General features: G+C 31.6%; 1 protein-coding gene across 1 annotated transcript; it reads right to left on the bottom strand.

The window, feature by feature from the left end:
* Window positions 1–13,252: 13,252 nt before the first annotated feature.
* Window positions 13,253–18,384, bottom strand: LOC115695953 (tRNA (guanine(37)-N1)-methyltransferase 1). Its single transcript, XM_030623061.2, has 9 exons — window positions 17,426–18,384; window positions 16,165–16,263; window positions 15,389–15,508; window positions 15,127–15,293; window positions 14,554–14,624; window positions 14,246–14,388; window positions 14,053–14,164; window positions 13,685–13,797; window positions 13,253–13,528 (listed from the first exon to the last, which is right to left on the bottom strand). The coding sequence occupies exons 1-9, from the start codon at window positions 18,293–18,295 to the stop codon at window positions 13,385–13,387; spliced, it is 1,839 nt and encodes a 612-aa protein (XP_030478921.1). The 5' UTR covers window positions 18,296–18,384; the 3' UTR covers window positions 13,253–13,384.
* Window positions 18,385–23,694: the final 5,310 nt, after the last annotated feature.

Raw genomic sequence — 23,694 nt, 5'->3', positions numbered from 1 at the left:
TCTCTCTCTCTTTTCCCTTCATCTTTTTCGTGACCCTAGTGAAAGAGTAAGTGCCCACACACAGCAAGCAGTAACTCAATCATAGATTGGAAGACTGTGAAGGATCAAAGCTTGAAGAAGAAGGAGATTCGGGCTCAGATCTTGATTATACTCTGCTACAGAAAGGAATCAAGGGTTAGAGATCTGAGTGGAAGGAGACATTTATTCCGCTGCATCAATGTAAGGTTTTCTTAACTTTATATGTGTTTATTTTATCGTTTTAGAAAGTTCATATTTAGGATGTTAATAAACATACTTGTGAGTAGATCTAAGATCCTGGTAAAATAATTCCCAACAGTATCTTGTTCATAGTGGATTTGACAAGATCAATCTCTGCAAAGAGTTAACATGCCTATATCCACTGAAAGTAGTTCATCTCATTCGCAGATGGATGTACATTCAGGGGTGGATATGAGTTTTTCGTTGTATTCTTAAAACGATCACTCTAGATTATACCTTTTAGCAAGAAATTTGAAATGTTTGAAAAATTTCATTAATTTCTAGCAATGGTTAAAACCATTAAGGTAAGTGGTTAAATATCTTGCGAACTGATAGGGGTGGAGAAATAGTTAGTAGATATGCAGTTCAAAGATCATTAAATCGATTTTTGAATTATATCCAAACTTACCTCCCCAAAAATTTCGAGTTGCATGTTGATGATTAGTTACTAGTCGTTGCCTAATTCCTTCTATGGTAATACAATTTCATAATGATGTAATGGTTGTATACTTAATGTAAATCATTACTAGATTCATGGATGACCTAATCAAAATCTTAAGAAAAGCTAGAACTGTTAACCATGGTTTGTTAGCTATTCTAAGTGATTAGGGGTGGACTATCCCATAGTCAATAGATAAGAAAGTGTTTGTTCAAACAAATACTACTTTTCTAAGAAAATGACTAAGTCTGAAAATCAAGTAGCAAATAAAGGAGATATTTTTTCTTGATTCCAAAAGTGTTCTATCATCTTATATGACATATGATGATCCCACTGCCTCTGTTGTCTTGTCACAACCAAAGAGGTTAATACCATTTAGTTTTCTTCGACATAATTCACGGTACCTTGTCGTAGTGGGAGAGTTTCTAGGAACTCACTTTCTTATGACTTGGGAGACACTAGTGATTAAAATCCATTGTGAGTTTAAACAAGTAATGGATTGTCAAGATGAGAAACTAAGAAGAAAGCCAATAGAACTATGGTTTAATCCATTCACATGGAGTAACCTAAATTTTTCTATTACAAGGACATAAAAGGAAATTTTAGTTAATAAGTCTATTCAATGGACTTAACAAACTTCCTGTTCCTAGTATTATAGGTTTGAGTTTATCTAAACCTATGGCTTGTGGTATACCTGGTAATTACTTACTCTAATGCAAGCAACTTACTTTAGTAAGATGCTGAAGCATTTTCTTTCTAATGGCAATCTATAGAAGCTTCACAACTTCTTAAACATAGATTTTATTTATCTAAGGAAAAGTTTCAACTATTCCAGAAAAGATAAAGTCATGAAAGAATTTCTTAAATCAACAGTGAGAGGTCTTAGATATGCTTGTGTATGCCTTAGACCAGACACCTGCTGTTGAGTGGGAGTAATGAGTAGGTATCAGATTAATCCAGGAGAAGAACATTGGAAGATAATCAAGTAAATCCTAAGATTAAGAAAAGGAACTATATGTTAGTCTATAAGAGTGTGTTTAAAACTCTTAGACTACACCACATCAGATTTCGAAATTTGCCTTTGTGCTAGAAAATCTTTCTGATAAGATGGTGGTTACTCTGGGGGTGGAATAGTGATTTCGGAGAAGTGTAAAAACCTATCTGAAGTCTCTAGGTCTACCAGGAAGGGACTGAATGTTAAAGTTGCAGGAAAGGTACTTATTCAGTCTAAGGAAAGTTCTATACATTTTTTTTGGCACCATTCCAAATTGCCTAAACTACTAGTGTTAATTTCCTGATTAACTAAAAGTAGTTGCCAAAGATATAGAATCCAGTATCCCAAGAGAGTAGACATATAGAGAGGAATTTCACATTATCAATGATTTTGTGATTAAGGAAGAGTAATGGTGGAGAAAAGGTTGTGTTTAATTCAACCTTTCAGATCCTATTACGAGGAGTTTACTACTACTACACTTGATTTATATATCGAGGTGTTGAAATTATTTGAAACGCACTTTTTGTTTTATATTAGTGCAGGTGGGAGTTTGTTGGGTTTTATGCCCTAAATAAAACTCATTTCAATATAATCAGATTTACTTATTAATATAGATCAGAAATAACATTTAATGTTGCATGGTTCACATGATTTATTTCATGATTATGTACATAATGTATGAATTCATCTGAAACCCTTTTCACATACTTGATCCTGTTTATTGTGTCGTCAACACATTGGAAAGTAAACATGACTATGTGAATAAAGATTCCTAGATTTATCAGACATATTTTACTGATATGATAATCTACAACAGAGTTTACTTGCATTTGGAGAAATGCTATGCTCTTTCCAGAGCATTGGTTAAAGTAAAGCTCAGGTTGGATGCATGGAGTATGCATCGGAAGGGACCGATATTGAACTTTGACTTAGATTTATTAAACTTATCGTAATATCTATTCAAGTCAATATCGCCTAGTTGATCCTAGATCAAATGTTCTTAATCCTGTTATGATTAGGCTCAATCTTGAAAGGCTATTCGTGTTCTTTGATTTGTTAGTTAAGCCTACTTTTAGGTCAGGGTGATACGTACATTTTGGGAACACGGTAGTGCAATTGAGTGGGAGCGCTATCATAAACATGGAATCTATAGCTTCTATCTGGCGAATAGTAAGCAAAGGATGATCTCCTTCGAGCTTGACCAAACGAACATAAATGGTGGAGTACTCATTTCACATAAGCTGAAATATCATTTATACGGGGTCAAGTGTTTTAAGGAATAAATACATTGTAGGGTGTAACGGTAATCTAATCCCTTTACAGTGTAGATCATTCATATAGAAGATCATTTATCACATTAGGATTATAACAATGGATAACTAATGATGTGTCTATATGGTGGAACATATAGAGCATTCTATATACTGAGAGTGCAATTCTAAGTTCTATGCGTGGATTCAACGAAGAATTAATAAGTTAGTGAATTTTAGTAATAAATTCTTGATCTACTTATTGGAAGCTTGGTTATATAGACCCATGGTCCCCGCACTAGTTGAGATAATATTGCTTGTAAGACTCATGTAAAGAGTTTTAGGGGCATATTTGTTAATTATGATACTTTGTATGGTTCAATTAATAAATATGATAAATGACAATATTATTTAATAATTATTTATAGTTATTAAATAGTTAGAATTGGCATTTAAATGGTTGAATTAGAAAATTGGCGTTTTTGAGAAAATCAGATGCAGAAAAGATAAAACTGCAAAATTGCAAAAAGTGAGGCCCAAATCCACTAAGCATGGCCCGCCACTTTTGTAGCCATTTTAAACTGATATTTTCATTATTTTAATGCCAAATAATTCAAACCTAACCCTAGTGGAATGCTATAAATAGATAGTGAAGGCTTCAGAAAAAATACACTTTTCTTCTGACACTTCTGATTCAGAAAAAACTGAGCCTTCTCTCTCCCTATCTAGCTGACCACTCCCTCTCTCTTTCTTCCCTCTTAAATTTCGATATCTTAGTGATTAGAGTAGTGCCCACACACAGCAAGTGATACCTCAATCATAGTGAGGAAGATCGTGAAAAAAGACTTTCAGCAAGAAGGAGGTTTCAGCATCAAAGATTCAGAGAAAGAGATCCAGGTTCAGATATTGATAATGCTCTGCTACAGAAAGGAATCAAGGGCTAGATATCTGAACGGAAGGAGTCATAATATTCCGCTGCACCCAATGTAAGGTTTCCTAAACTTTATATGTGTTTATTTCATCGTTTTAGAAAGTTCATATTTAGGGTGTTAATCAACATACTTGTGAGTAGATCTAAGATCCTGGTAAAATAAATTCCAACACATATATGGAATGTGGCTCAGTCGGAACTTGTGTGTTTTTTAAGGAAAATGTATAGGCCCAATGTATATAGATAGAAGCATTAAAGAGAATCTCAAAAGAGAAATTATAGTAAATGGCCCCAAATCATAGGACTATGTTAGTTTATGTCCTCATTTCAAAAAAAAAATATAACAAATGACCATAAATCATAAGACTATGTTAGTAAATGTCCTCATTTCAAAATCATTATTTTTTTTCTTTTTAGAATTAGAAGCAAATTATTTAAATATTATGGTATATCTATATTAGTTTTGATAAAATCTTTTTCATTTAAAAATTATGTCAATTTTTTTAATTTTTTATGAGTTGTTTTGGGTTGTTGGTATATAGATTTTGTTGTACCATATATTACAATTTTGTTGTATGGTATATTGTTATTCTTAGATGATATTTATTTTTTATTATGATATGTATAACAGTCGTATATAATTTTATTAACGTAATAAAAATATTTTAATGTATGTACATAATTTTATTGTCATGCTACATATATTTAATTATTATTTGTATATTTTTTGATTGTATGATTATTTATTTTAAATAATATTTAATTAGTTTTTATTTTATTATATACAATAGTCATGGTATATATATTTTAATTGTGGTATATAATTTGGTTAGTATAGTATACATTTAAATATATTAGTAATCTATATTTTTTTATTATTATTTTTTGTATATATGTTTTGGTGAATGGTATATGTATTTTTTGTTATACGGTATATAATTTTTTATAATAATATTTAAGTTCTATTTTCTATTGTACTTTGTTGACATGATATATAATTTTATTAGCATCCTATATATTTTATTTTTATTTGTTGTTATTATTATATATATTTTTATTGTAAGGTATATATTTTATATTATATGGTACATAAATTTTATTGTATAGTATACCATTTTATTTTAGATAATGCATGTTTAGTTTTTATTTTAGTATACATAAATGTGATATATAATTTTGTTAATATGATATATATAATTTTTTTAATAATATTATATTATTTTATTTTATTTTTTATTGTAGGTATATATGTTTTCTTGTATGGTATATGGTTTTTGTTGTCTATAATATATCATTTATTTAATATGATATTTAGTTTCTATTTTATTATGTATAAATTTTTTAGTATATATTCATATTATAATGGTAGTATATATAATTTTGTTAGCATGATATATATATATATTTTGAGTATTAATTTAGTATTGTTATAATTTCTTTGTGGTATATAATTTTATTACTACGGTATATTAATTTCCAGTACTACGATATATCTAATACTGCTGTATATATTTAAATGATCTAATATATTTATTTATTTTTGTTACAATATAATAATATGCAATACTAAAAAAATTATGTAACTTAATTTTATTATTACTATATATATTTTTTAAAAAAAAAATATGTGATAAATGTATTTTTATAATTTTTGTTAGCTAATTTATTAGATTTGGCCATTTTCTTAATTTTTTTTAAAAAGTGGACATTTACTAACTTAACATCCAAATTTAGGGCCATTTTGCATCTTAACCCATCTCAAAACTAGATTGTCTCTTATTCAAGATAGGAAGCTTTCTAGTTTTGAGAGGATTGTCCTTAGAAATGCTAAGAGCTTGTTTGGTTGTGTTTTCAGTTTTTAGTTTTTAAAATCGTGTTTTTAAAAGTGAGAATAGAAAACAATTTTTTGTCATTTTAAAAATTTGATGGTATTTGGCACAAGTTTTTTAAAACTATTTTTAATTTTTTTCTTACTAAAAAAAATTAATATTTCAACATCATACCATAATATGAACTCATTCGGGTCCGGATCTAGGATCCTAGTATGTGAGCAAAAATATAAAATATAATATGTTAGACAAAAAAAATAGTTTTTAAAAATTGAAAACAACATTTTGATGTTTTCTGTTTTTTAGTTTTTTAAAACTCAGTTTTTAAAAAATTTTGCCAAACAAACTCTATTAGTTTTTAAAAACTGTTTTCTGTTTTTAAAAATTTAAAACAGTTTTTAAATTATAAAGCCAAACAGCCCCTAAAAGTTTGTAAGTTTTGGTGTAAATTTGTGGGTGTAGTCCCTATTTGGTTGTAAATGGCTTGTTTGATTAATAGAAAGATTATTATTCTTGATAAAAAAAAAGTTTATGCTCATTCTTAATAATAAACTCAATTAAAATTATATTTTTAATAGTTTTTAATACAATAATAATAAATTTACGATTATTATTATTATTATGATTACTATTTATACTAATCACACATATATATATATATATAAGAATTATATACATATATTATACAATTTTAATTTTATGATTAAAAAAAATTAACGCATTTGAGTTGAAATTTTATTAATAATTAATAAATTATTTTTGAATATATAATTTTAAAAAATTATGAAAACTGTGCAAAGAGCAGGTTTATTTTTTAGTTATAAAATATAATTTGCATCACCTTTTACACACTATTAGATCATATTTTTTTTTTCTATATTTTAGTTTTGCATCATTTATTAGAGATACTCTAACATTTTTTTTTTTATGAATTAAGAAAATTATATTCAAACACTATTTACAAACTAGCAGTACCACTTGAGCCTGAAAAGACTATTTTAAGAACAAGCAAATTCAACCTGTCATATACCCCTCTTTACAAATGTATAATCCAATGCATATCTAAATTCTAAAGTATTGATTTTTTTGGCATTCTAACATTGTATCTATTTCTAATTTTTCATGTTTAGCATCTTTAGATATTACAAGTTCCTAAATTTTTTGAGACCAAAAAGTTAGATTTCTGTTTGTTCAATGGTAATGAACCAAGACCACACCGTAGTAGCATATACACATATTTTTTGGTCTTCCGGACTTTGCTTCTTCTGAGATACTCTATCATGTTATATTAATATAATATTGGACACCTTCTTTTTTATTTATTTATTTATTTTTTGCTCAATTTCTTAAACGTGTCTAATAACAATAATCTAAAAATATACAAAAGAACAAAACCCCACAGCTAGTCAACATTTTTACAAGGTTTTTCTTCATATTCTCTAGCTAGACTAGCGCCTTGAAATACACTGTTCACACCTTTGGCCATTGCATAACAAAAAAAAATAAAGAAAAGAATCATGCAGGTGTAATAGAAAAGTAAGCTCTCTTTTTTCTTCTTTTGTTTTTGTTTTTTTCTTTTTTCGTCGGGTGAGTTACCACTAATATAAATATATGTATATTTATGTTGGCTTATTTTCACAACTTCTAACAACTACATTCCAAATATGTACAGGTTACATCTTTTTTTTCTCCTTATTCCCCAACAGCACCAAAAGTTGTTTTTATTGTTTTCTTTTGGGTCTTAAAAATCATAATTAATTTGAAAAATTGTGGTCATATTATGACCCCTCTCAATCCTATTATAACATTTATATATACATTTATGCGTCTGTATATTGGGATTTTTTATATAATATTGCATAATAAATATAAATTATCTTGTTGTACTGAGCATAATCTTACTACATATACCTTTTATGCAATCTCAAAATGAACAATTTTTACTATAATCTCTCTCTTCTTTTCTTAAGAGAATACTACTGTATAGTCTCTCTTACTACATATACTCGAAAACAAACTAATTATTTAATTAATAAGTCGTCACCTATATACTAGAGAGATCGCATAATGAGCTTGAAACTAGCCAATACAAGAATAACCCACTGTCAATGTCAGACACCTATCTAAATAAACCCAAATTTTCTTCAAATAAAACACCTAGAAATGTATTGATCGACGCCCCCTCAAAATCTCTAGCAAAATGAACTTCATTAATTAGCTAAAGAAAGCGTCATACAATAATATTTATTAGCCAAGGTAATTACAAGCACATATTAATAGAAGATCTCAGCTATAAATATGCACACACAATTTATGATAAGCTAATATTTATTATAGACTAGTGGATGAAAATGGAAAACATATATTATAAATAAACAAACAAAGCCTAAATTCAAGATACAAATGTTAGGGCGTCTACGTCTGAAGATGGTGCATTGAAGAGCACAGAGATCGTTCCATGTCAGCATACAATCCATTTGGTCAATGTGACCGTGTCTGATTAGTCAATAAGCTTAAGTAGCTGCGGATGAATTTCGTTGGGACTAAAACAGCCCAAATGACATGACCAACCGACGCGTGTTCACAAGATTTGGTTAGGATCTCAATGCTTTTGTCTTCATGTTTCCCATAGACCACTCTACGTACTATTTCACATATTTTCTGACCAATCACAGATTGTCACGTCATCAAAGTTCACCCAGCCTCTGACCATGAAGGCAATAAGGCCCCACTTTGCAGTTGGGCCACCACCATATTGTGTTGTTCTTGTGTGTACGAGGAGAGAGAAACAGAAAAGGGTAACACCCAGAGGGAAAAAGCGGCTCCAAGATAAGGGTCCGAAGAGAGAGAGAGAGAGAGAGAGTAGAGAAAAGAGACTGGCACGTGGGAAGGAAACACGGGGTGTGAACAATTTTGTATTCTAGGGTTTGGGAGAGAAATTCTGAACTTATTTACCGTATTTAAAATTAGAATAAATTAATTGAGAAATGTAACAGAATTAATAAAAAAAGATTAATTAAAATTTTTACCTTCTCAACTTTAATATGTATCAAATCATACCTCATAAACTTTTAAGGTCGTTAAAAAGGCTCCATAAACTATTAAGATTGTTAGATTTAAGGACTTTTGTCTAATTTTATTTAATTTTACTATTTCAGTGATTATTTATGTACTAAACTATGCTTCCCAAACTTTGATATCTACCAAATCATGTCTCTTGAACTTTGACATGTACTAAATTATAGTCCTGAACTTTCATCCATGTTAGACTTTTTTACTAAAATTAGAAAGAAAAAAAAGTCCTTAAATTCAACAATCTTAATAGTTCAGGAGGCATTTTTAACGACCTTAAAAGTTCAGGAGGCATGATTTGGTACATGTAAAAGTTCAGGGGTCAAAAATTTTAATTATTCAATAAAGAATAATCAGAATCAATGAGTTATTCTTGTATGTTTCAATTGTAGTGGACACAATTTAGAAAACCCGGAATGAGAAGGTTCATAATAACTCTGTTTGTAACATTAAGATATGTATTGACTCTATTTCTATGTGTTACGCTGATTATCTTTCTTGCTTGCTTGCTTCGCCGATGACGTTTGGTTCTGCTGGTTGATCCCCCCCCCCCCCCTCCCCTCCAAAAGACTGGATCAAGATCAACTATGACGTCAAAGTTGGTTGTGATTCAATGTGTGTGGTGGCGATGGCTAGAAATCACAAAGAGTCAATTTGTGGGTGGCTACCAAACGGATTTACTTCTCTAACCTGCTTATTGGAGAAGTTGTGGCTTATTTGTTAGCCTTGGAGTCAGCGGTCCTTTGGAAGCATTCTTTTGTCATAGTGGAAAGCGACTCTGAGACAGTTATCAATACCCTACAAGGTTTTGTTTCAGTTTGGGGTATTGGTAACTACGTGACTCAATGCTTTCAGATCTCGAAACTGTTGATTGGGTGTACTTTTTCGTTTATTATTTCTGGAAACTATAATTTTGTGGCCCATAATATTACTAAGTGGGCTTTTGCTACTAATACTACTAGACTAGTTGATCCTTCTTCCATCCCAAGAAACTTTTTTTGTAATGACCATGAGGTCTAACTCGGTTTTTTTTCATATATATACTACCATTTATTCAAAAAAAGAATCAATATTTATAATATGTTGTTTATAAAATTATTTAGAAATAAAATAATAATGATTTATCTTGTTTACTTCATCAAGAAACGTAATTGGAATACTTAAATTAACTAAGTTACAGTTAAATTATAATATATGGTAATTATTTTATAAGATATATTTTAAAGGATAAAATTGTCATTGTATATTTAATATTTAAAAATAAAATAAAAATAAATAAAGTCATTATATAGCATTTCTTAAAAAAATAGTAGGAAAAGTATTTATTTTCTTTTATCCTTTATTTAACAAAGTTTTTTCTTTTTTAATTTTAATAAAATAAATATATCATGGGAAATTATAGTAAATGGCCCCAAATCATAGGAGTATGTTAGTTTATGTCCTCATTTCAAAAAAATATAGCAAATGGCCCTAAATCATAAGACTATGTTAGTAAATGTCCTCATTTCAATTTTTTTTTTTTTTTTAGAATTAGAAGCAAGTTATTTAAACTTTATGGTATATCTATATTAGTTTTGTTAAAATCTTTTTTATTTTAAAGTTATGTCAATTTTTTTAATTTTTTAATTATGAGTTGTTTTGGGTTGTTGGTATATAGATTTTGTTGTACGGTATATTTCTATTTTGTTGTATGGTATATTATTATTCTTATATGATATTTATTTTTTATTATGATATGTAAAATAGTGGTATATAATTTTATTAGCATAATAAAAATATTTTAATGTATGTATATAATTTTATTGCCATGCTACATATATTTAATTATTATTTTTATATTTTTTGATTGTATGATTATTTATTTTAAATAATATTTAATTAGTTTTTATTTTATTATATACAATGATCATGGTATATATATTTTAATTGTGGTATACAATTTAGTTAGTATAGTATACATATATATATGTATTAGTAATCTATATTTTTATTATTATTATTTTTTGTATATATGTTTTGGTGTATGGTATATGTATTTTTTGTTATACGGTATATAATTTTTTTAAAAATAATATTTAAGTTTTATTTTCTATTGTACTTTTGTTGACATGATATATAATTTTATTAGCATCCTGTATATTTTTATTTTTATTTGTTGTTATTATTATATATATTTTTATTGTAAGGTATATATTTTATATTATATGGTATATAAGTTTTATTGTATAGTATATCATTTTATTTTAGATAATGCATGTTTAGTTTTTATTTTATTATACATAAATGTGATATATAATTTTGTTAATATGGTATATATATATATTTTTTTTAATAATATTATATTATTTTATTTTATTTTTTATTGTAGGTATATACATTTTATTGTATGGTATATGATTTTTGTTGTCTATAATATATTATTTATTTAATATGATATTTAGTTTCTATTTTATTATATATAAATTTTTTGGTATGTATATATATTTTAATGATGGTATATATAATTTTGTTAGCATGATATATATATTTTTTGAGTATTAATTTAGTATTGTTATAATTTCTTTGTGGTATATAATTTTATTACTACGGTATATTAATTTTCTGTACTACGATATATCTAATACTGCTGTATATATTTAAATGATCTAATATATTTATTTATTTTTGTTACAATATCATAATATGCAATACTAAAAAAAATTATATACTTAATTTTGTTATTTTATATATTTTTTTTAAAAAAATATGTGATAAATCTATTTTTATAATTTTTATTATCTAATTTATTAGATTTGGTCATTTTCTTAATTTTTTTAAAAAGTGGACATTTACTAACTTAGTTACCAAATTAAAAATCATTTTGCATCTCAACCCATAAATATAGTTACCATTAATTTTTATTACTTAATATTTAATAGTAAACCTGCATAGTTGAATGATTAGAGGTGGTTTAATAATAATAATAATAATTGGGGAGGGATCCTTCCTCTCGGGGATTTGGGTTCTTTTTTCATGTCCACTAGTGGGGACCAATTCACACGTGTATGCACAGGTTGTAAAGTTATATCATGTATTCATTGGGGTCTTTGTTCCTGATAAGAAGATTTGTTTTGTTTTGTTTTGCTTTGCTTTACATTATTTTTTTATTATTATGTTTTCAATTTTTTTTTTTATCCGAATGTTATCAGATAACTTGTTATTCACATTTCACAGTATAAAGATGTGTTCTTTACAATCTAAATCAAATGATAAATTCATTCATTAAAGTTGAAAGTTAGTTGTTTTTCATAGAAATCTCACACTAGCTTACAAAAATTACGTTAACTGATAATGAAAATACTGTAATCCTTAAATTGACAAAAATTGATTCTACGTTTAAAAAAAAAGTAGCAGTGTTGAGTAGTGGCACGTTTTAGCAATTATTTCATCACTATAGTATATATGCGTATATAAGATTACTAGAAGAAGCCTTAAATATATGCAAAACCCATGTGTTAGTTTTTGCTATTATTACTATTTTTCTTTTTAATTATGGGCTTAAAAGAACATGCGAGATAGAATAGGTGAGCATTGTTGTACCCTAAAGTTTCATACAGGTTGCTATAAGGAAACCAAAAGTTAAGGGTAACTGTTAGTTGTGGCTTTATGCAACTTGTGAAAGACCTAACCATTTTTTAGCAAAATAGCAAAACAGCTAAAGATCCCCACAACTCTCCCTCTCATCTTTTACATTTCCATACCTATAAAGACAGCCATAGAATAAGGACCACAAGGGAGATATAATTATGTAGATCTCAATCTGAACTGAGATTTGCTTGTTTTCTATGTGTGATCCTTTTCACTTGAAATTACCATTTTGCCCTCACCTACCATTCCCAAATAGACCAATTTGTCCCCCTCGACTTACAGTCTAGCCAGAGGACCCCATATGGCCATATGTAATGGACTGTGTAGGGAACCAGTACCTTTAGATTCAGTACATGTCTTACTCTTTTAAGATTGTATGGAGGGACCAGATGAGAATCACACAAACGCTGCAGATGAATCGGAGTCGTCCAAGAGAGACATATATGTGCAACAAATATTCGATTTCTATTGCATTTATTGAACACTTTAGTGTGATTTTGGTTGCATAAAAAGAGCTCACTCTAGTTAAGCAAAAAAAAAAAAAAAAGGTCGCTATCAGCCGGTAGTTGTGTTCGGCACTGCAAAATAAATAAATAAATAAATAAAAATCAGTACAAAACAAATACTCAGACATAAATCGAAATTTGTCTTAAATTGTCTGGGTGCACTAGGCGTAGCTGCGTGGGGCATTAATTTGTCTTGAGCAACCCCTTCATGAAATTAATCAAAAGAGAGAGGAAAGTTTTAACCAAATTCTATTTTTAATTATTTGTAAAAGAACATAATATCCTCCAAAAAAAAAAAAAACTAAACATTCATTTAAAATAATAATAACAAAATAAGATAGGGAACCGGGGCACTAATTGGTCTTGTGTATTAAATTGTGTTTATGCAATTACGAAGATCGATTTGATCAGAATCAACATACAAAATTTAAGATCCATAAATCCAACTTAGCTCTAAGACTATAGTCTATACATATAATTACAACTCTAGGATGGGTTTCCCGAAAGCTACACTCTTGGGGAGAATAAATGAGGCACATAGCATCCATTTTCCAGGAGCAACTAGGCGGACCCTTCGCATTTCCACGTCAACTGCTACTTCAGTTAGTGCAATTCTTATTCTCTGTATTAAAATATTCAAATTCAGGAATTAGGTAAAACAAGAAAAGGAAGAAACCAAATAATTACTTACACAAGTATATTTTGACTCTAACTTAAGCCCCCAAGTCCACAAAACAATAGAGGCAGTTGAATATATTCTTGAAGGTCAAAGGCCTACCTCATGAAAGTCAAACTCAGGATCTCGAGCTTTAGAGAATCCGTAAACATGAATTAACGGCAGGGGATATTCTTCCTCTTTGGTTCTACCTCTTAAGATTCCCCGAAATGCATCTGTTCGAAGGGAAGTAATTAGAAAGTACATTACATGACAATAAGCACTCTTGACCACATTTGAGACAAGTTTCATGTCAATGATGAATGAATAATCTAATTTATAAACTAAAGAGAGAAAGTTCCTCGTGTACATTTTTAGCAGAATAATATCACAGACAAGTTTAGATAGTCAAATTGTGAGTGGGCAATTATCGATTAATAAGTTTACTTAGTAGAAAGGAGATTATTATTGTCAAGGAAAAAATAACAAACCTAGAAACTCCACAGCGTCATTAGGCAAGTTCATTACTACTTGTGTTATTGAAGGAGCCTTCTCACTTGTAAACAAAGAGACTATGAACCTCCTTCCATCCATGTTGAAAACCTTTACAAAGGTAAACACGCCAGTTTAAAAAACCAAATATGAAGAAGAAGAATAAAAGGGTGATAAGCAGTTATTTCATACTCTTATCTTCTTTTCAAGTTTGTTGAGCACACAATTTCTTTCCAAATACTCGATCGCTTGGGGATTCAAATCATTAGCATATACTCTTTTTACAATCTTGGCTGCTGATATGGCTATTGGACCAACCCCAGAGAAAACATCACCTGCAAATGGCAAGAGCATATGAATCAAGCTGATCGTCGTGAATGGAAAAAGCGACACAACGAGAATTTTGGTGGCCATGAAAATAAAGACATGCATGCCCATTGCCTTGAGAGCAAAATGTAATTTGAAAGCTACGCAGAATAACAACAAGATATGTAACCTACAAACAACATCTTTTCGTGTAAATCCATTTAAAAGCCTTTGTCGTTCAGTTGCAAGCCTTGAGTTCCAATACCTGCATAAAATGTAAATAAGAATAAGATCCTCTGCCCTAACCTATCGAACTCTAAGGTCTAAGGTGAACAATCAGACTACACACACACGCACTCCTAGAGCAGGCTGCTAAATATAATCTGTGATCCATAATTACAGATCACTGGTTGCACCCTTATTTCACAGGTAAGTACTTGAAAAGCCCCAATCAAAGCTTGCAGCCTAGTGTCCATTACAAGGATGTGAGCTATCTTTTCATGTGTTTATGAAAAGAAATTTAGCACCACACAGAACATATAAAACAAACGTGAATAAGTGATAATTATGGTGAAAAAAGAGCGACTAAAGTGCAATTCTGCCTGCGGGCAGAAATGTGGAGTGTATGCAACTCATAAATAACTAGGACTAGCTGCAGTACATGAGAAAACAGCATTTGAAGTCACAATATATGTATGTATTGTGGATAAACATAAATATATATAAGCAGCCAATTTCCCCAGAAGGTTGAGTAAAAGAGAACACACACTGTTGATAAATCAACTTGAAACTGCAATCCATTCTCAACTACTGTAGTCACCAGGGAGTGGTTTCCAGCTAAAACCTCAAGCTGCATTGTTCTGTAGTCATTCTGAATGGAATCAATCTTATTGACAACTGTTTGAATCTTTGGCTTATTTTTATCCAAAATTACCTGTAGGAGAGAGGATACATCTTCTGTCAGGCAATTGATTATTAACAGTAGTTGATAAAGTATAGAAATGGTAAACTTATGTACATAATGAGCACCTTTCCTATAAGCTTTTTGTAGGGTAGAAGCTCGTCTCTCAGGTTAAGGTGTGCAACATGTCCAACTGTTTCAAATGCGGAAGGAATAATAATATCATTGGGCAGCATAGCCTCCAAAATCTGCAAGAATGGTTCTGTTAAGTTCTCTGCCCCTGCTCATCACACCCTCCATAAAACAGCCTCTCAATCAAATGCAGTTTCAGGCAGCATATTTTCAAGTCTAGTTACCCAGAAAGAGAAAGCGAATAATATGCAATACCAACCACATAATTTATAGGACATGAATGTCCTGGTATTTTAAGAAAACAGACTTGTACAAGAATCAATGATATATTGTTTACTTATAAAGGAAAAAAAAGTTCAACAAGCCTATATAGCAATGCTCTTACCAATTAGAAGTGACACAACTGAATATAGTTTAATTTCCTCATACGGAAATTCATTTAATCTTAATCAAATCAATGAACTGACTGTTTCAGTATTCCCCTACAATGACATTATTCAACCACAATAAAATCATGACAATGTATTTGCATCAAAAGGCACAACTTTTGTATTTCGCAAGGCAAACTTATAAGTGGAACCTTCTTTATTATGTATAATTAGGAAATACTTCAAATGGTGATACTCATGAGCTGTTCTGGTTTTATTGTTGTTTTTCTCTATCCAGGTCACATGATTCAAATTAGTCAAATTCTTACAAGTTGGTACACCAAAGATAGCAAAACAAAACATGACAATAACAATCAATTATGATAATTCCCTTGGTGCAATACCTCATCCATCTGCCAGTAGTCATAGAACAAAGTCAGCCTGCATCTAACAAGCTCAAAGTCTGATCTTCTATCATCCATGATAGTTTCCTTCAATACAACCTGAAAAGTAGTAAATTAAGGACATTAGGCATGAGAGTTAATGAAATAAAGAAAGTCATACTCAGACAGTCAGACTCACACCCACTTCTAACTGATGAAGGTTAATTTGACAAACGTTTTACAACATGAAGCTCATTTCATGAGAGCAAAGACAAGTTTGTTTCTTAACAAAATGATCTCTCACATAATAAAAATAAGTAAATCTTCGTACAAATATACAAGAGAATGACACCAAGCTACACAAGAAGGCCCTCATTACTATGTCCATTGTACAAAACCATTTTAAGGATAACTTTTTTCTTTGAATTTGATAAGTTTCAGCAAACTTATCCCTACCAGCCAATAAAACAGTAGCAATTATGGAGAAGAAAAAATAAGAAAATACTCGACTGGAGTTCAAGTTATCTCCAGCAAGAGTGTTTATATTAATTCAATATAAGGAGATTACAATTGATAAAGAAACAACCTCCAGGTCTTAGGACACCTGATATCTCCCTATACCATACCAATTTCCCAATACCCCAACTCTGCCTACTCTCCTACTCTTTATTCTAACCGAAAACAGCACACAGCTGCCCAAAACTTTCTATATTTTCTCTCTTTGATGAATCATCACCTCACTATACGTCATTTCCTTTTTCTCTATTCTTTCTCCTCACATAAGTGCATTTAACCACAGGCTTATCACTATGTCCATTTTACAGAACCATTTTAAGGATAACTTTTTTCTTTGAATTCAAGTCACATTTTCCCCACATTGAAAACAAAGACGTCAATGAAATGACTTAGGAAGTTTTGGTGTTCTTTACATAGCAGAGCAATACTTTTACCAATAATTTAATAAAAGATCAACCTTGTAAATTTTTTATTTATAATAATAATTTAAGTTCGATTCTGAAGTCATTAGGTTGCTACAAAAACTAGAAGCTCCAAAGTAGTATACAAAGATAGCATTGAGCTACTTCTAAGTTCTAACAGAGAGCAAGTATACTTTTACAAATTCAAAAAATAACAAGAAAATTAAAATTTCAAACTTGAAACATCTATATGGAAAGCCTAACCAATATTCCAAATTTCCTAAACACATTACATAAACTTTAAAAGCGAAATGATATTTAAAATAATAATGAACTCACAAGAATCAGAGTATTGGAACATAAACCTTAATTGCTTCAGGCAACTCTTCTGCGCATTTCTTCGAATACCTCTCGTCCAAGAGCAATAATCTCGTTGGCCCTCTCCATTTCCTGCAATGGAAACCCTCTCCCAGTAAACCCTTCAAATCCTGTCCTTCCATTAACCCATCCTCAACAACCTCTACAACAGAGAAGCCCTTCCTTCCGACCTTATCCTTATTCTTCCCTCCACTCCTCTCTTCATCATCAACCATTTTCTTCTTCCTCGAACTCGGCCTCGTCATCTTAGCAAGGTTTCGAAAATTCACAAACCCAACAGAGTCAAATGTCTTCACAAGCTTTTCCCTGTGCAGAACTGGGCTCAACGGCTCGCCATCGCCCTCGGCTTTCCCATGCATACGCCTGTCCAGCGAAACTAGAGAATCTTCGTTGCTTGGGGTACCCACAAGCTTCTTCACCTCCTCGTCGTCAAAGTCGTCGCCCGGGACTCTGGCAATGTTTCGGATTCGAGGCCAGTTCAAGAGGTGGCCTCGAAGTCGGTTCTCGAGAATGAAACAATCCTTGGAAGAGACTCGAATCGCCGCGATATCGAAAACCCTTGAGAAGCTTTCCTCGTTGAATGCATAATCATCATTGTATTCCCCACCATCATCATCTTCCTTAGTAAAGGTTCTGAGGGAAGTTTGGGAAATGGGTGTTGGGGGTAGGGTGCCCTTGCGAAGGGAGGGTCCGTAAGAGAGCTCAGGGTCTGAAGATTGGTTATGGGCATGGATTTGGGTGGTAAAACTGATGGAAGATACAGAGAAGTTTGGGAGTTTTGAAAAGGAAAGTGTTCGGGGTAAGAGAGTGAAGAGAGGAAGAGTGTGAGCTTTGAGAATGTGGAACTTGGTCACCATGTTGATTTGGATTTTGATTTTCCCGGGAAACAAAATACACTATTTTTATAAAATAGCATACTCATTTATTATTATTATTATTATTATTTCTTTCTTTCTGGTGAGAAATGGCTCTATAATTTGAGTTTGACTATGGAAGAGAAATTGATTATTTTTTGCTGGGGGAAGAGAATTTGAGTTTAATTGGGATTTTTCTATTTTTGGTAATTAAGTGTGCTTAATTGAAGGAAAACAAAATTACATGAAACTAGTAGCCACAAAGGGGGCCACATCCCTTAGATAACCCGACGACACCACCTTAGCACATCTAGACCAACCCGCTAACGCATTAGCCACCACATTACCGGAACGGGGAATGTGAATGAAAGACACAGACTTAAAGTTCTTACACAATTTGATATAAGCATTGAAGGCAGGGTAAGAGCCCCACCCAAAAGGCGAAAAACCCGTTGAAAGGGCTTAAACCACAGCCAGGGAGTCAGATTGCACAATGATCTTCAACAGCTTCCTTTCTTTGCCCTTACGAAGAGCAAGTCGTATAGCAAGGAGCTCCCCTTCAAGAACACCAGTTACACAGGCGAAATCCGTGGCAACCTAACATCTTTCAAAGTCCGTGATCGATTTTTCCACTACTGCTAAACCAGCATAGTTTTTTACTACTGAAGCATCAGTTTGGAAACATGTGACACCTTCAACATTCACCTTTGCATGCTGGGCAGACTCCTGCACACTTTGCTCAAGCGAAACCTGCACCTCCCACCTTGACACCATTTCCATCTATCGATCTTTGATTTCCTTGGATATGCAATCCATATTACAGCTCTTGCCTTCAAACACAATCTTGTTTCTCCATTGCCAGCGAACTTTGCATAAGCAAACCACGTGAAGTTTGAGTTCCCTGTCCTTAAGTTGGACCCACCACAAACCAAAGTCCATAATCGATTTCCATTGCATACTGTCCACCCTAATGCCCCAACGGCTCCTGAACCATATGTTGGAAATTATTTTACCAGGATCTTAGATCTACTCACAAGTATGTTGTTTAAACACCCTAAATATGAACTTTCTAAAACGATAAATTAAACACATATAAAGTTAAGAAAACCTTACATTGATGCAGCGGAATTAATGTCTCCTTCCGCACAGATCTCTAACCCTTGTATCCTTTCTGTAGCAGAGTATAATCAAGATCTGAGCCCGAATGTCCTTCTTCTTCAAGTTTGATCCTTCACAGTCTTCCAATCTATGATTGAGTTACTGCTTGCTGTGTGTGGGCACTTACTCTTTCACTATGGTCGAAATTGATGAAGGGAAAAGAGAAGAGAGGGTTTCAGCCAGGTATAGAAAGTGGAGAAGGCTCAGTTTTTCTGAAGAGAGAAATTTCTGTCAGAAGATGATATGAAAACTTATAATTTGAATGAGCCATCACTTTCTATTTATAGGCAACTACTAGGTTTAGGTTAGTAATTATTTGGCACTAAAATAATTAAAAAAATCAATTTGAAAAACCTCAATTAGTGGCCGGCCATGGTGTTGTAGTGGGCCCCACTTGATTTTGCAGTTTTATCAAATTTTATTTCTATTTTCTCAAAAACGCCAATTTTCCAATTCTAACCTTTTAAATGCCAAAACTAATTATTTAATAACTAAAATAGATTATTAAATAATATTGTCATTTAATTTAATTATTAATTAGACATATAAAGTCCATTAATAAATAAATAAACCTAGAATCTCTTTTCTTTACAATTTCACCCCTACTTAGTGAAAATTCATAAAATTAGACATAGTCTAACTTTAGAATTATAATTGATCAATCAAGAATCAATTAATGAGTCTTACAAGCAGAATGTTCTCAACTAGAATGGGGACCATGGATCTATATGCTGAGCTTCCAATAAGTGAACCAAATTTACCAAGTAAATTCCTACTTATTAATTCTTCGTTAAATCCACTCTTAGAACTTAGAATTGCACTCTCAGACTTATATAGAGCATATTATATGTTTCACGATATCAATATGCTATCTCATTTAACCATTGTTATAATCTTATTGTGATTTAAAGATCCTCTATATAGATGATCTACATCGAGATGGGATTTCTTTACCGTTCTCACCCCTCAATGTATTTTGCCCCTTAAAACACTTAGCTACCTGTAAATGGTGTTTAGTGATCTAATAATTAGTCAGTTAAACAAGAGCTCATCCATTTACTTCTATTTGCTAAGCTCGAAGGGAATCATCACTTGACTTCTATACACCAGTAGAAGCTATAGATTCCATATTTATGTTTAGCACTCCCACTCAATCATACTATCATGTTCCCAAAATATACGTATCACCCTGACCTAAAAGTAGGCTTAACTAATAAATCAAAGAACATGAATAGCACTCCTGAGTTGAGCCTAAGCATATCAGGATTTAGATTCTTTTAATCTTAAGATCAACTATTGATATTGACTTGGAAAGATATATATAACGGTAAGTTTGTAATATCTTAACTTAGTTGCAATATCGGTCCAGTCCAATGTATACTCCATACATTCGAAACTATTATACTTTACTAATGTCTTGGAAAGAACATAACACTTACTCCAAGTGTAAGTACACATCATCGCTGATTATCACATTAGTGTAAATCCAATAACACTGATGAAACAGGGACCAAGTCTTTTGATTCATATGATCACAATCACATTCCACTGTGTTGATGATACTGTAATTGTGAATAAACATATGATCTGGATTTAACTGATTTTGTGTGTGTGAATGCAATAAACATATTAAACCATTAGCATGTAAAATTCATGCAAACATCAATCACTTCAAATTTCTTATATTGATAACTAGTCAGATTGTAAAGAGTTTTATTTAGGGCATAAAACCCAACAAACTCCCACTTGCACTAATATAAAACAAACTTGTGCAAATAGGTCAATCTGATGTCTTGATCTTCAGATCAAGTGTAGTATATTTGAATCCACCCAAACTTCTGGAAACTAGTTCATAAATACATTTATGAAACATCCTTTACTATATGCTTTACTCATCAAGGGATACTGAAATCTTTACTGTTTTAAAAAGTACATCTGAATTAAACAGAAGACATATCTCTCATATTTTAAAATATGTAATTGAGATAATACAGTGTAGACTTTTCTCAGTGATATAACTTTCTGGTTTTTTCGAATAGACAAAGTTATAGTTATTCTCTGGTAGAGCTTGAATTATTATAGAATAATTCCTCCACCCCCAAAGTAAGCACCATCTCAAAGATCTCGAAATTAGATGGTGAGATATAAGGACAACTGATACGCAGTTCCTTAATATATAACATATAGATCACTTTCATCAATCTTTCTTGAATATCTTCTAATGTTCCCTATTTGATTACATCTCAGATAGCTCCCACTCAATAGCAGATGTCTGGTTAAATAATACTTTTAACCTTTGATTGTTTGGAGAGTTATCTAGTTGTGACTTTTGTAGGTGGAGGATTGGTAGAAAACACATTGTTATCCAAACCAGAGGTGTTGATTTCTGGCGCACCAGGGACATATGTTGCAATAGGTGGAGATGAAGTGGTAAAAAGAGACTCAACAGTGTAATTAATGGGAGCAATAGGAATAACACTGGATGTAGAAAACTCAGATTGAGAAGGTTTGGTATCTCTAAAGATGGTAGCATAAGGAAACTTGAATTCATCAAAAATAACATATCTAGAGATGTACAACCTACCATTTGAATCAAGGCACTTATAACCCTTATGGTTAAGACTATATCCAAAAAATGTGCAAGGAGAGGATCTAAAGTCTAACTTATGTCGATTATAAGGCCTAATATTTGGATAGCATAGGCAACCAAAACACTTTGAGATTAGTGTAGACAGGTTTTGTTTTGAACAAGATTTCAATGGGTGAAAGTTGATTGAGGACAGGGGTAGGCAATCCATTATGTAAATATACAGCACACCTAAAAGCCTCATCCCAAAATTTTAAGGGCATAAAAGCTTGAGCAAGTAAACTTAGCCCGTGTTCAACTATTTGCCTATGTTTTCTCTCAATTAAGCCATTTTGTTCATGAGTGGTTGGACAAGGGTGCCTATGAATAATACCTGCTTGTCTAAGTGGTTTAGAAAAATTTCTATATTCACCACCCCAATCTGATTGAAACACATTTATTTTCTTACCCAATTGCAACTCAGTTTCTGTTTTGAAAGCAAGAAATGTCTTTAAAGCCTCAAATTTGTTTTTGAGCAAATAAATCCAAATAAACCTACTAAAAGCATCAACAAAGCTCATGTAATATTTTTACCCATTATATGACAAATTGTGGGAAGGGCCCCATAAATTAGACACAATCAGTTGTAAAGATTTTGAGTACATTGCATTAGAAAATTTGGGAAAGGGCATTTTGTGTATCTTGCCTAAGCAACAAGCTTGGTAAACACTAGTTGAAGCTTTATTACAAGAAATATTGCAGGATTGTAAAACAGATTTGACCACCTTGTGAGAAGGGTGGCCAAGTCTCTTGTGCCACAAGTCAAAATCTGAGACAAGGGACAGAGTGCAATGAGAGCAAATCTGTGAGCTGGAATCTGAGACAACAGGGTCACTGGTTACAACAAGGGCAGACTTTGGACTGGAGAAATGAACATCTTGAGTGACAGAGGAGTGGGAAGGAGGCAACATCTTCAAATGACCTGGATCAAAAGTATACTGGCCATTGTGGAAGATCTCAGTCAACAAGATTTCCTTGGTAACCTGGTGCTTGACATAACAAGCATCAGCGTGAAATTCAAACAAAACATTGTTGTCAAGAGCAAATTTGGAAACACTTAGCAAGTTCTTAGTTATCTCAAGTACATGCAGTAAATTTTTAAGAAATAAAGGCTTAGCATGATTATTAGAGGCAATAAGAGTTTGACCACAATGTTTAATCGACAGACCTATTCCATTGCCCACATAGATCTGATCTGAACCAGTATAGTCTGCATTGGTCATCAAGTTTTGTAGATAAGGTGTACAGTCATTTGTAGCACCCGAGTCTGGATACCAATTTCCATCATCAGCAGGTATGGTATGTGCTAAATTAGCTTGCATTGAGGAGTTTCTGCAGGTGGAACAGCTCGAGTAAAGCTCTTATCAAATCGACAAAAACAATCAACAATAGTATGTCCAAGCTTGTGACAAAGCTGGCATTAAGGCCTGTTTTGATGATGAGGTGGTTTTCCTCCTCTGGTTCCAGCATTAGATCCTCTTTCAAAGTTAAAGGTGTTGGAAATATTTTACCAGGATCTAGATTTACTACCAAGTATGTTTCATTAACATCCTAATATGAATTCTAAAACAATGAAATAAACACATATAAAGTTTAGTAAACCTTACATTGGGTGCAG

Source organism: Cannabis sativa, chromosome 6 (assembly GCF_029168945.1).
Source record: "Cannabis sativa cultivar Pink pepper isolate KNU-18-1 chromosome 6, ASM2916894v1, whole genome shotgun sequence".
Lineage (NCBI taxonomy): Eukaryota > Viridiplantae > Streptophyta > Magnoliopsida > Rosales > Cannabaceae > Cannabis > Cannabis sativa.
Note: the sequence above shows the minus strand (reverse complement) of the source record. Positions and strands in the feature narration are given on the sequence as shown.

What these genes read in the sequence shown, in the direction of transcription:
- LOC115695953 (XM_030623061.2), bottom strand. Translation starts at nt 18,295, where the DNA reads ATGGTGACCAAGTTCCACATTCTCAAAGCTCACACTCTTCCTCTCTTC. An exon ending in TACACGAAAAGATGTTGTTT is followed by an intron (nt 14,389 to 14,553) that starts GTAGGTTACATA and finishes TGCCATTTGCAG; the next exon opens with GTGATGTTTTCTCTGGGGTT. An exon ending in TGACGCTGTGGAGTTTCTAG is followed by an intron (nt 13,798 to 14,052) that starts GTTTGTTATTTT and finishes CCCTTCGAACAG; the next exon opens with ATGCATTTCGGGGAATCTTA.